General features: G+C 56.1%; 1 protein-coding gene across 1 annotated transcript; it reads right to left on the bottom strand.

Moving 5' to 3' along the window:
• Positions 1 to 6,950: 6,950 nt before the first annotated feature.
• On the bottom strand, positions 6,951 to 11,388 carry Nxph3 (neurexophilin 3). Its single transcript, XM_075991002.1, has 2 exons — positions 10,953 to 11,388; positions 6,951 to 8,605 (listed from the first exon to the last, which is right to left on the bottom strand). The coding sequence occupies exons 1-2, from the start codon at positions 11,004 to 11,006 to the stop codon at positions 7,901 to 7,903; spliced, it is 759 nt and encodes a 252-aa protein (XP_075847117.1). The 5' UTR covers positions 11,007 to 11,388; the 3' UTR covers positions 6,951 to 7,900.
• Between the last annotated feature and the right edge of the window lie 1,285 nt (positions 11,389 to 12,673).

Raw genomic sequence — 12,673 nt, 5'->3', positions numbered from 1 at the left:
CAGTCACAAAATGAGGCCAGGTGAGGCTTCCTGGAATAAAGAGGATGGCAAGAGCCATAAGATTTATTTATCAGACTGGAGAGATGGTTCAGCGGTTAAGAGCACCGGCTGCTCTTCCAGAGGTCCTGAGTTCAATTCCCAGCACCCACATGGCAGCTCACAACTGTCTGTAGCTCCAGTCCCAGGGCATCTGACCCTCACACCAATGAACATAAAATAATAATAATAGAATAAATTTGAAAAAAAAGATTTATTTATCTTACAACTGATGGTCCTAGACTGGACCCCAGCCATCACCATTCCCCAAGAACTCACTGGTTTGCTTGCTTGTTTTTAAGATTTATTTATTTTGTCTGTAATGTTCTACCTGCATGTATGCCTGAACTGCAGGCCAGAAGAGGGCACCAAATCTCAATACAGATAGCTGAGAGCTACCATGTGGTTGTTGGGAACTGAACTCAGGGCCTCTGGAAGAGCAACCTGTGCTCTTCATCTCTCCAGCCCCTCACTGGTGGGTTTTTCAGACTATTCTAGAAAAGATGATATAGTCCATAGGATGGGCAGGAAGTGTGCCAACACTGATGCTGTGTTTCTTCCACTGTCCCCGCTGCAGGAGTGACAAAGGGGTACCCACTTCTGGTCCTACTAGAACGAAGATATTCACATAGACAGCACTCACAGGCACAGCCAGCTGCTGTGATCTCACACACAGATCTGGACGTGCCAAGGTGCTTCGGCAGCTTCATACTACACTCCGGGGAGAGTACCACCCAGACCATTTAGATGGGGTCTCCCATGCCCTGTCTCAGGGAGCCTCCAGGTTGATGGCAGAGAGTGGTGTGTGCACTGTCTCTGCTGAGTCTATCAGAGATGTCCACACTTTCTAGGAGCCCCAAAGTTAGCAGATACACAGCATTGTAGATACGGGCCAAGTCAGGACCAGGCTGGAACATCAGGAGAGGATGGTATTGGGGACCCCTTTTGTAAAGCTAAACCCAGAAGCTCCTGTGCTGTAGCTCTGGAGGGGAACTCAGGTGGGGAGGGGGTGGGCACTGAGCTCCACACACTCCTGTTTCGACTCCAGCCCCTGGCATCACACTGACCCCAATAGAACAGTTCCTCTGAGGCGATAGCTCCAATGCGAACCAACACCTCTTCTCCGGATATCCCGGCCCAGTGGAGACCAGCTGGAAGTTCGAGAGGCTTTATTAAACAATATTTGTGGAGTGAATAAGTACGACGGAAGAACAGAAGGGGTATTAACGGATGATGTCCACATGGGCTATAAATAGCTCAGCTCACGAGCCTAGGTTTCAGTCTGTCCTTGCCAGGGCTTGGCAGGCTCTGGCCTGGCCGGAGCTCATTCTGCCGTCACAGGAAGGAGTCCTCAAACCGCATGACCCCTCTGCCGCCCACCTAAGTGACCCTTTTTTATTGTCCACACCTAGGACAACGACACTGAGGAGAAACTGTTGTAGTGGCATAGCTTTCTTTCGGTAGCTACAGACGTGCCCCTATTTCTACAGCCAGACCGTTGGAAAGAAATCCAAACCATGGTTTCACCTCCCCAGAGTGCCCTGGGCGGGGCCAGGGTCCCATAAACAGGGCACGCGGGTCCTGCTCTCACCTCAGGACCAACACTGACAGCAGTAGGCTTCAGAGCCTGGACTCAGTTTCCCAGGGATCTTTTCTGCTCCAACCACTTCCCATTGTCCCAGCTGTGCCCTATAGACCACGCCAGAATTCTGGTTGTGCTGGCTCTTCCATGCACACCGTGGCCCCCACGATGGGAGGCGTGGGAGGCAATGCCAGCTCCCAGAGGGCCAAAAGGCTAGCCACTCCTCTGCTCTGTCAACAGTGCCCCCTCCCATCACCAACCCCCTTCTGCCTTTGGACTTCCAAAGCAGTGTTGTTGCAGGTAATTAAAGGGTTTTAATTAAATTAGGATCCCATCTGGCTGGGATCAGTCAGGCCCTTAACGAGGATTGTGTGTCACCAACATCAGAATGCGTATGGGGACTTGGACACGTGAGGACTGAATTTGGGATCTGGAGGTCCTTCAGACAGGGGCAGAGTACCCTGAGTTCCCTGGGGTTCCCTGAAAAGCAGAAGCAGCTTGTACCATCTCCAGAAGTGAGGCTAGGGAAGTGGGAGAGAAGCCCTTCCCTTCTTGCCCAGGTGTGTTGAGATGTGCGGGCATTGCCTCGGTTTCACAGATGAGAAGACCAAAATCTGCAGGGAAGTTCTCCAGCACTAGATACAGCTTCAAGAAGTGAAAACCTTTGGGTATGCCAGAACCTGCCTATAATCCCAGTACTCGGAGAAAGAGGCAGGAGGATTGCGCGCAGTCCTAGAGTTCAAGGCCAGTTTCTAGCTTACAGCCAAGCCAGGCTAGCCTGGCCTGCGTGAGAATGGGTTTTAGAAAAGAGAAAAAGGAATAGAGACCTAAAGCCGAGGCTTAAAGGCGGTGGGAATTTCCTTTTTCTCACATACAAGTCTGCAGGCGGTTTAGGGCTCTCAGGGACCGTATCTTCATCCAGCTTACCACTCTCCCCCTTCTCTGTGGCACTTACACTAGCGTCTGACGGCAGCTAGGGCTAGTGGCCTCAATTCCAGACAGCTGGGTGGATGACGAGATGAAGAAGGAACAAAGGATGAACACCTCTGTCTTAAGATGCCGGAAACTGACAGTATAATCACTTGGCCTAAAGGTCACTGGCCAGATCTCAGGCACATGGCCACGTGTAGAAGGCAGGGAACGTGGGGTGGGGGCAGAGAAATGTAGGATTATGCCAGGCAGCTGTGTATCCAACTAACAAGCGGGGACCCCATTTCTAAGAAGGCAGGGGAAATGGCTAGTGTATTGGTTCTCTTGTTTCTATGACAACAGCAAAAAGTGATACAAATGAAGGAAGAGTTTGCTTGTTTGTTTGTTTACTTAGTTTGGCTCCCAGTTTGAAGAGACACAGTTCATTGTGGCAGGGAAGGGATGACATCAGGAGTGTGGGGCAGCTGGTCACATTGCATCCACAGAAAGCAAAGAGTTAAACAATGGTGTTCAGCTTCTTTTTCTTTCAGTCTAGGACCCTCGCCCGTGGGATGATCCTTCCCACATCCAGGACCAATCTTCCTCCTTTAGTTAAACCTTTTGGAAACACCCATGTAGACACTACACAATGGTAGAAGTGTGGCCCCTATACTGTTCTAAATCCAGCCAAGTAGACAAGGCAGATAAACCACTGTATATATTATAGCCATTTCTGCCGCAGGCATCATGGAACAGAAGGAGAGCAGGAATTCTTGTCTCTCCCTCCAGCCTTGGGCCCTCTCGCCCAACCACACAGAAGGGAGGATGAAGAGCAAGGGGGGGAGGTAACTTAATTTCCCCAGCAGTGTACCAAGGTAGGGAGAACTTTCACTTTTTCAAGTAAGGTAGCCCACTGAGTGAGGCAGCACACACCTTTGTTCCCAACACTCAGGAGGCAGAAGCAAGTGAATCTCTGAGTTCAAGGCCAGTCTGGTCTACTTAGCAAGTTCCAAGCCAACCAAGGTTCCATTATGAGACCCTGCCTCAAAATATTCAAATCAGCCAGGCAGTGGTGGTGCATGCATGCCTGGAGGAGACAGAGCACTTAGGAGGCAGAGGCAGGTAAATCTCTGTGAGTTCGAGGCCAGCCTGGTCTACAGAGGAAGTTCCAGGATAGCCAAGGCTACACAGAGAAATCCTGTTTCAAATAACAAAGCAAAAATTCAAGTAAAGAGGTGCTTGGAGGTGGTCCTCTATCCCAGGTCATCCAGACAACCCATCTCCATGGGGACTGGCTTGAGCTCCTTGCACAGCCTGTAGTCATTTCCTTACAAGCCTCTGTGGTTCGGGAGGAATTGATACGGTCCATGGGACGCCTAGCCAGGTGCCTCTGAGATAATGAACCAAGAAGCCTTAAGCTCAGCAAACTTGACTCTTAACGCTTGACAGGTCAACAGGAAGCAAGGTCCCTGGTGGAGCCAGAACCCAGCCCCTGATGGGCAAATTGCAGGTCTCTTGTGGCATTTGTGCCTTGGGGATATTGTCAGCTGCCACTCCAGGACTTTGGCATAAGCGGCAGGTGCCACCCCTACCCCACCATGCCTCTGCCTGGTGGGGCTGATGGTGTCTCTTGTCACCTGTCACCCCAGCCCCCGGTTCTCCAGGCAGCACGGCAGAACTACAAGCCTTCGGAAGTAACATTTCTCTCTCCCACTCCCAGCCATTCCGTTGGCTCACTTCCCAACCAAGAGTAACTGGATCACGGAGTTGCCCTCAACCCATTGCAAATGCCCACTCAATGATCCAAGTCCCTGATCACCCCGTGACCTTCGGCTGCCTCCACCCCCACAAACCCCTTCCTCCAGCTTCCCTCTCCACCCACCCACCTTGTGCCTCTCTGAGCAATGGTCCTCGCCACAGGAGCCTGCCACATGCAAGGTCATCAGCATTCCTGCCAAGGATGGGGACGGGGGTGACTCAGTTCCCGCTTGCTCATCTAGGGAAGGAGAATGAAGGAGAGAGGAGGAGGGACAGAAGCCCATTCAGTTTTGCCTTAAGCTTCACCAAGAGGAGGACTCGGCTTTGCTGACGGTAGAGCGTCTACTAGCTCCCAGGCTCCAGAGCAAGCTATGGCGTAGAGATGGCACTGCTGAAGCCAGGAAGTACTGAAGGGCAAAGCAACTCTGGGGACCCTGGCACTGGGAGACCAGCGCTTCTCTTTCAGTCACAGTACAGCCCTTTGCCCTCAGAAAGATGCTAACCGACGAGGGAGACACAGCCTTTACCTCGGTCTGTGTCAACCACAGAATGTCCAGTCTGTTGAGGGAGGTACAACCCCTACCCCCAGAGGCCCCCCAAACTCTGATGGGGAGAGGCCCCCCAAACTCTGATGGGGAGACACAAACCAAGTAACTGAAGAGCTCCCTGGTCTGGTGTGCTAGGCTTGCACTAGGGGCAAGCCTGTAGGAGAGACAAGACCCTTACCAAGTTGAGTGGGTGGGTGGGGGGACAAGACAAACCAGAAGCAGGGTCCCCAAACAGCTTGAGAAGGTTGCAAAGTGACATCAAGGTGCTCTAGGGAGGTCAAAGGGTTGGTGTGAGGCAGGACCCTGACCGTCGTTTCTTGAAGGGCTCCTTTAGGAAAAAGCCGGTCTCCTGTGGGTGCTCCCCAAGGCCAGAGTGAGAGAGCAGGGGCATTATAGGACCTGAGGTCTGTTTCTACAGAGGGTGCCATTGCTGTTGCTGCTCAGAAGGGCAGAAGTGGGTATCCTCTTAGCCAGGGAGGTTGAGCGGACCTACTACCCTTGTGAGGATCAAGGGGGCTCATGAACTATCTGAAAAGACAGAGAGGCCAGAGGGTTCCTCCAAGGAATCGGGATTTGGGAAGACATTTGTTAGCCAAATCTGAACTGAGATCAGCCTGGCTGCCGGGGAAGGCAGATAGGCAGGGGAGAGGAGGCAGAGTGTGCAAGAGGGTGAAATGAAGTTATTAAAATGAACCCACCCCCTGTGCAGGCAGCACCGTGTGCCAGAAAGGCCGGGCCCTCCAGCTGTCGGCAGCAGCTGGCTCTCCACGGGAGAAGAGGAGTAGGAGGGGCCGGTCAGAGTGCCCCTGTACTCGCTCTAGAGTTCAGTGTTCTACAGAGGTGGAAATGGGGGCGCCTCACAGTTTCTTCTGCTACACCCCACAGGTGCCCTAGGACAGTGTCTGATGAGGGGCACAGGTGGGAGAAGCCTCCGGATTCTAGCAGCCAAGGTTTCTCTTGGTTGGGGTAGAGGATGGAGTGGGGGAGCCCCAGGCCCTCTGACTGCAGTCGCAGGTACAGAAGGGAGGGAGGGAGAAGGCTGTGTAGGGGCGTGTGTGTCTTAAGTCTGCTCAGAAGAAATGGCTTCAGGATGATTCAGGGCAGAGCTGGAAAGAGAGTGTGCCCCCTCCCCCCGCCCGCAGCCATCTCGCTTTCTAGGTCATTTCCCATATAGAGGGGCTGCAGCCAGGTGACTGTGTGCTGCAGGCTGCAAGTGTGGACCATTTGGGCTCAGAGCTTGTGGGCAGAGGGCAAAGACTGGGAGAGGTCAGGCCACTGGCTCCCACTGTGGGACTCTCCACATCATGGCTACACTTCCCAAAGGGACCTTTGGACCTGAGTGCTGACCTCCATAGAAAATAGACCCAAAAAGACCTCCAGAGGGGACATCCTGGTAGGGGCGCCAGCCCAGGCGTCCATCCGTTCTGATGCCTTCTCCAGCAGGAGGGAGAAGTGGCTACTCTCCTGCTCTGTTTGTCCCCAATGCCACCTCAGTCTGTTCCTTTTCCCCCAAGAGGCAGATGGGAGTCACAGCTGGAGAGAGAAGAGAGGAATCTCTTCATCCTCTGGAGCTGGAGCCAAGTTTGCTTAGAGGTCATTGGGCAGGTTTTCAAAGTATGTCAGCATTTATCCAAGCCCAGGGCCGAGATACAGGCCCTGCCCACCCGTGCTGAGCTAGGGAGGACCCTGAAGGCTGTATGACACCAGCCATCTGGGTGATTCTCAGAGATGTAGGTGCTGTATGATGCTGGGGGAGAAACAGAAAGAGGCCAGTGTACTTTACCAGGCATTAGAGAAAAACAGTGGCAGAGCTGGGACACCATCTACCACTGCCCTCTGCAGGGCCAGAGATGGCAACTCAGTGAGGACCCGGGAGGAAGATTTGGCCCATGCTGACTCTTACCCCCAAGCTGCCCCTTCAGGTGCCATGCCCAGCCTCAAACGTGTTTGTTTGGGCCCCTGGCACTAAATCTGTTTGCTTACAAAGAGTGTCAGAGAAGGCAGTCCCAAAGCCTCAGGGAGCCCCAGCACCAAGAGGCCTGCAGCTTTGGTCCCCATCTGGAAAATGCTAGTCAGAAAGGGCCCCAGGTCCCTCTCCCCTGGATAACTCAGAATGTGCTGCCCTGGGAAGCTTTATTCTCTGCTCCAAGGACAAGACTCTGCACACAGAAGTGACAGGGCATTTCACAAGACTTCCCACCCCTCCCCCCACCCCACAGACAACACTAGGGCACAGTTCCAGCGTGGCCACACAGTCCAGCCTCCTGCGCCCCACTCTGCCGATAGTCCCATGGCCCAGAGAAGGAATCCCCGTTCCTATTGCGGAGTCCCCCGTCTGATATGAGGAGCGGGCTGGAGAGGGAGCACTCTCAGCGGGGTTAGGGCGGAGAATGGGCACGCAGCACACAGGCGGGCTTCTGCTCACTGCCCTTCATGCTAAAAGGAACTAAAGGTCCTGTCTCGGCTGAAGGACGGGATGGCGTGCCATCAGCAAGAGGGTGACAGCAGGGGAGAATGCTGGCGGGAGAAGGGGTTTTGGAGGGAGAAGGGGTGGCCTGGCTGGTGACAGGTAGTCATGACAGCAAAGACCTGAGGGTGGGGATGAGGTCACCACTTCAGCCTCACTGTAGGAAAGGGGCTCCAGGCTGCCCACTGCCAGCCCCATTGGAGGAAGCCACTGAGCCATTCATCCCAAGTTGTCTACCTGACCTACACAGTGGACACCCCTTTGTCCACTGCTGTCCTCTTTCCGAATGGCAAGGAGAGAGAGAGCCAAGGGTTAAGGTCTTTTCTGTGGCTTGATCTGGGGCCACCTGGCCTACCTGTCCAGGGGCCTCAAGGCCCAGCGTCAGCTTTGGACCAGTGGGAAAACTCTCTAAGGCTGCCCAGAGCCCATTCCTCCTCCATAACAAGTACATTCTAACCTCAGGTTGGGGCCAGCACTGGGGACCCTTCCCCCACCTGACCTCTCGTCCTCTCCACCCCCTCCCTTCCTGAGGCCCATCCCTTTCCCTGACCAGCGCCCAGACAGCCGGCCTCCTGCACAGGCCTCTGCGGCCCATCTAGGTCACCCAGATGGGTAATAGGGGGTATCGCTGTGGTAGTTGTAATCTGGGCACACCTTCTGCACCAGCCGATAGTCCGTGCTGTAGAAAGCAATGTAGACACAGACAACTTTAAAGGGCTGGGAGCAGCTCCAGGTGGCCGAGCTCTGAGCGTGATCTCGGGAACAGATCTTGGCTGGGTCGTGGGTACAGAGCGAGGTCCGGCGGCCCCGTTCTACTTTCTCCCACTCCATCCGGCAGTTGAAGATTTTGGAGGCCTTGGCTTCGATGAAGATTTGCTGTTCCTGGTGGAACTCTACAGCTTTACTGGGGGGCACAAGGCTGATGGAGATGTTACCCTGGCCTGTGGCGTTGTGACGGAAGTGGACGCTGAAGGTCCCGTTGCCGTGGTCCACAATCTTCCCCGTGACCAGCAGGTTCAGGGCCACTGTCTTGATGTTGGAGTAGAAATCACCCCATCCAAATATTTTTTTTACCTTGGTCGAGGGTAGGGGGCTTTGCTTGGGGCGCTTGGGGGGCTGCCCGAGGACACCCCAAACCTCCCCAGGTGGGGCCAGCAGCCCTAGGAGTGTAGAGTTGGCCAAGGGGCGAGACTTAGGTGAGATGTGGCCTCGCTTCCGAGGCACCCTGGGCCGAGGCTGGCCTTCATGGTCATCATGCTCAGAGTCCTCTGAGCCAGGGGGGCCATCATCTTGGCCACAGATGACCTATGGGGGGGGTTGGAAAGAGAATTAGAGCTTTGTCCCCAGACGATCCAGGGGATTTGAGATCTGGCCTACCACCTATCACTGTCTCTCCAGGGTCTCTGTCCCTGTCTGACCCAGGCTAAGGGGACACCTGCTTGTTCTCTTGTGCTGGGGTCAGGGGTATACCCTGGCTCCCTTACGATCCATCTTCATGCTCTGATACCTCAGTCACCTCCTTTCTTTACTGCCCAGCCCCTGGCTGCTATTCAAAATCTGGAAGGATGGTCAGGATGTCTCTCCCCTTCATGGACTAGGATATCAGAGACACACAGGTCTCCTCTATAGATAAGCCCCAGTTAAGTGGGAAGGGCTCAGCTTCTGATCTTGCAGAAGCCCCCAGTCTGAAGGCGAGGAAGACTCCCTACCCTCGAAATGGCCAAGATGCCAGGGATGCATTATTCCTGTCCTCAGGAGTCCTTCACCTGGAGTTGGGCAGTTGCAAGGTATTTGGGGAGCCCCATCCCTGTCTTAGAGCTCCCTTGTGTCAACACGCACATATCTCATGCTGTTTAAGACATTTTCGTCTTCTGACTGAGACGCCACTCCTAGCCTAACTGCTGGCCTGTGGACCATAAAATAGGACTCTAGAACCCAGTGACGGTCCTGGTCAGGAATCAGTTTGGTCCAGGTTTTGCTGAGACTAGGAGACCCAGGTACGAATGCCGCACCTCGGATGGCCAAGCTTGTGGAAGCAAAACCCTTCTCTGGGGAACACTGGTGACGACATGCCAAGACGGCACTTGCATGATGAGGGACCAGTTCTTGGGAGTCCCATCTCCCAGGTGAAGACATCAGGATGTGCAGGTTACATCACCACACGACACGGGCCACAAGTGTCCCGCCACAAGGCACAGACCAGATGTACCTTTGCAAAAGACTTTTCCTGAAGCCCTGTTTCCCACCTGGAATGTCCTGTCAAACTCTGCCAGGGCTTGTCTTGCCTCAGCAGGCTCAGCTATGGTGACAGGCCACACCTTGGGGAGGCTTTCTAGAGGAGGGTGGAAAGAACAGGCAGAACTCGGCAGGGCAACGGGATGTTACCTGGCTCCCTAGACTCAGTGGCCTGGATGTGTTTGCTCAGTTTCTGAAACCGAGTTCTCACCAGTGTGTCTATGTCGCCAGCGAGGAGACACCGGTTCAGCTACCACATCTGGATTGATGATGACATGGGTGGGGCCGAAGGATTACTGAGGAGCTGGGATGGGAGGTTCCATAAAGGGTTAGTCTTTATGCCTCTTGCTTTGGCCTTGGCTGTGCCTACAGCTGTGCAGCTGTGCGCTGTAACCAAGCCAGTATCTGTCCCGCAGTTAAGGCTGGCCCTGCTTTCCAGGTTTCCAGCACCTTCAGGGTCAGGAAAGGCAGGAGGGGAGACTCCTAGGGCTGGGTTCAAGGCTGCCCACTTGTTCGTACTTGGCTCTAGGTTTAATTGAATGGTTGAGATAGTCAATAGCTCAGTAGTGAACAGGGCCAGAGATAAGGGCCAAGCAGGGAAGGCTTCCTTCCCAACAGTGGACTGGGGGTGGGAGGGTTGCTGTCAATGGGAATCATTTTGAGGAAGGGGGCACATCTAGTGGCGCTGAGGCTTCTCCAGGACAGGATTGGGATGGGGGCAGCTGTGGGGCGGCGGGCATGAGTCGCGGGGGAGTTAAGCTCTGGGCTAGGGTCCGGGGTGGGGTTCTAGGGCATCCTGGGTCGCGGGGGAGCGGGCTTTAGGCGCTCAGCTCAGCTGTTGTGAGCGTCTGGGGCGGGAGCCGCCTGCCCAGGTCCTGTGGGGTTCGGGCTGCGCGCAGCCGGGAGAGGCGAGGAAAACAACAGGCGAGGAGGGAGGGAGCGGGAGGGACGGCGGGAGGCAGGGACGCGGGGGCCGCCCCCAGTCCGCCCGGGCTTGGCGCGCCAGGGCCCACAGTTTGGGGTTCTCTGGGCCCTAGAGGTCAGAGGAGAAACCCGCGTCCCCTGATCCGGCAGGTCACCTGCCCCACCCCCGTCCTGCGCGTCCTGGGATGCTACGAGAGGTCGGGTAATCCTTGGCGACTCAGCTCCGAGGGCCCTTTTCCCTAGTGTCACTCGCACCTCCCGCCATCGGCCGCGGAGTGGGTGGGCCAGCCAAGCACCCTCCTCTCCGCCCCTATTAACCCTTCCTGTCCAGCCTCCGGCCTCGGACCCGCCCTCTCCCCCAGCCTCCAGCGTTCGTCCGCAGCCCCGGGATGTCAGGATGGGGGGTAGGGAGAAAGTTTCAGGGCTCCGCAGCTTCCCGCGCTCTCCCCATCCTCTGGCCCCCGCCCTGCGCCGCTCCCCGTGGACCACTCACCAGATAGAGGCTGCCCTGCACTAGGAACACGAAACAGCAGCGGGTCAGTTGCATCTTCCTCCTCCGCTCTCACCCGTCTCTTTTTTCCTTTCGGGGTCCCAGGCCCCCTCTTCCCCGGGCTGCTCCTTCAGGCGCGCTGTCCCATGCTCAGGTCCCGGTGGCTCGCGGCCCTCCCCTCTGCCCGTCGCTGGGACCGACCCCGCCCCCTTCGGTCCAGCTGTGTAGCCGCCGCCCCCTCCCCGCGTCCAGCTGCGCGCTGCGCGGTCCTTCTCCCGGTGCCAGATGTGAGCCCGGAGCGTCTCGAAGGGGCTCCGGCTGCGCGGTGGCTCTGACGCTCCAGACAGGCGCTCGGCGCCCCGCTCGCTTCCAGAGGCTCGGCTCTCGCCCAGATGTGCTGGGGACCTGCGCGCGCGCCCGTCCCCGGTGCTAATTCCCCAGACCAGACGGCCCCTCCCGCCCCGTCGCGGCGCGCCCCCTGGCGGACGCCCCGGGCCAAACCGAGCCGCGGCCGCCCGCTCCCCGCGCTGCGCCCCGCCAGACTGGAGCGCTCCTGGCGCCCAGGCGGCTCCCGCTTCCTCGTCCCTCCCACTGGCGGCGGCGGCGGCGGCAGGTACCGTGAGCCCAGTCGGTACCTCCGGAGTTAACTCCTCCCCTGCCGGCCCGCAGCCAGGGGACCTGGGACGCCGACTTTCCAGGGTAGGGTACCCGAGGCGGACAGAGGAGCCCTGGGAGAGGAGGCAAGAGACTGGAAGACCGCCGATGGGGACACAGCTTTTCCGCCCTTCTGACAGTGCGCCTCATATTCTGTAGCGGGCATTGGGGATTGCCCTACCTATCCTACCCATAGGTGTCCTGGAATTTGGAAAGACAATTCTGTCCAAACCCATTTTAAGGGTCTAAGGATATCAACAGCGGGCCACAGAGGCTGGTTCCTGCAAGATTTGATGAGGGTGCTGAGGGAAGTTCTTCTAAGTGTCTAGCTCGCACCCCTTTTCTTAGCATGACCTTTCTTTTTCCTAGAAGATCTCAGGACCTCGGAGCAATCACTATGAAGCGTTTGGTTGGGGTGCTGGCCAGAAGAGACCACTAGGGGCCAGGCTGGATTCTGGGGTTAGGGTAAGGGTTTGCCTCCTGAGAAACGGCATTAAATGGGATGAATAAGGCCTCTTGGAGGCTGTCCTTCCAATTCTTTCTTACCCATTCCCTATCACATAGGATAGGTGTTCATCAGGCTGAGGGGGGCCCACCCAGGTGGATCCCAGGTTGCCCTGGTCTCTTCAGATCTCCAGGACAAGAAGGACTAACCTAGACAAGAGATTCCCAAAGATGCAGGACCACCTTCATCACTCGGAGCACTGTTAATAGCTAGACCTCTTCCTAGCTCTCTAGAACTCCTTCAGTCCAGAGAAAAACAAAAGGTCGCATCCTCGATCCCTTGGAGGCATTTGGAGTGGCCCCAGTCTAGGCCAGGCCTGTGGAAGGTTGTCTGCACTCTCTTCTGTGGTCCCTCTGAGATCCAGTGTGGTCCCTGGCTGCAGCCCCCAGCTCACACCCAGCCTCCTCCCCCACCATCTGCCAGGCGTTGTGCGAGGAATGCAGATGAATCTTAATATCGGCCTGGGCCAAGTGTAAAGAGGGAGAGACTGCAGAAGGAGCTAGCCCGGATGAGCCCCTGTCTCCTGGATGCCCTGGGCCTTCTTTCCGGTGTGTGAGTGTGGTGT

Source organism: Microtus pennsylvanicus, chromosome 11 (assembly GCF_037038515.1).
Source record: "Microtus pennsylvanicus isolate mMicPen1 chromosome 11, mMicPen1.hap1, whole genome shotgun sequence".
Lineage (NCBI taxonomy): Eukaryota > Metazoa > Chordata > Mammalia > Rodentia > Cricetidae > Microtus > Microtus pennsylvanicus.
Note: the sequence above shows the minus strand (reverse complement) of the source record. Positions and strands in the feature narration are given on the sequence as shown.

Bases quoted from the DNA above. Each gene is read 5' to 3' on its own strand.
- Nxph3 (XM_075991002.1), bottom strand. From the start codon at position 11,006: ATGCAACTGACCCGCTGCTGTTTCGTGTTCCTAGTGCAGGGCAGCCTC. The intron at 8,606-10,952 runs GTGAGTGGTCCA...CCCCCCCCATAG, and splicing joins TGCAGGGCAGCCTCTATCTG to GTCATCTGTGGCCAAGATGA.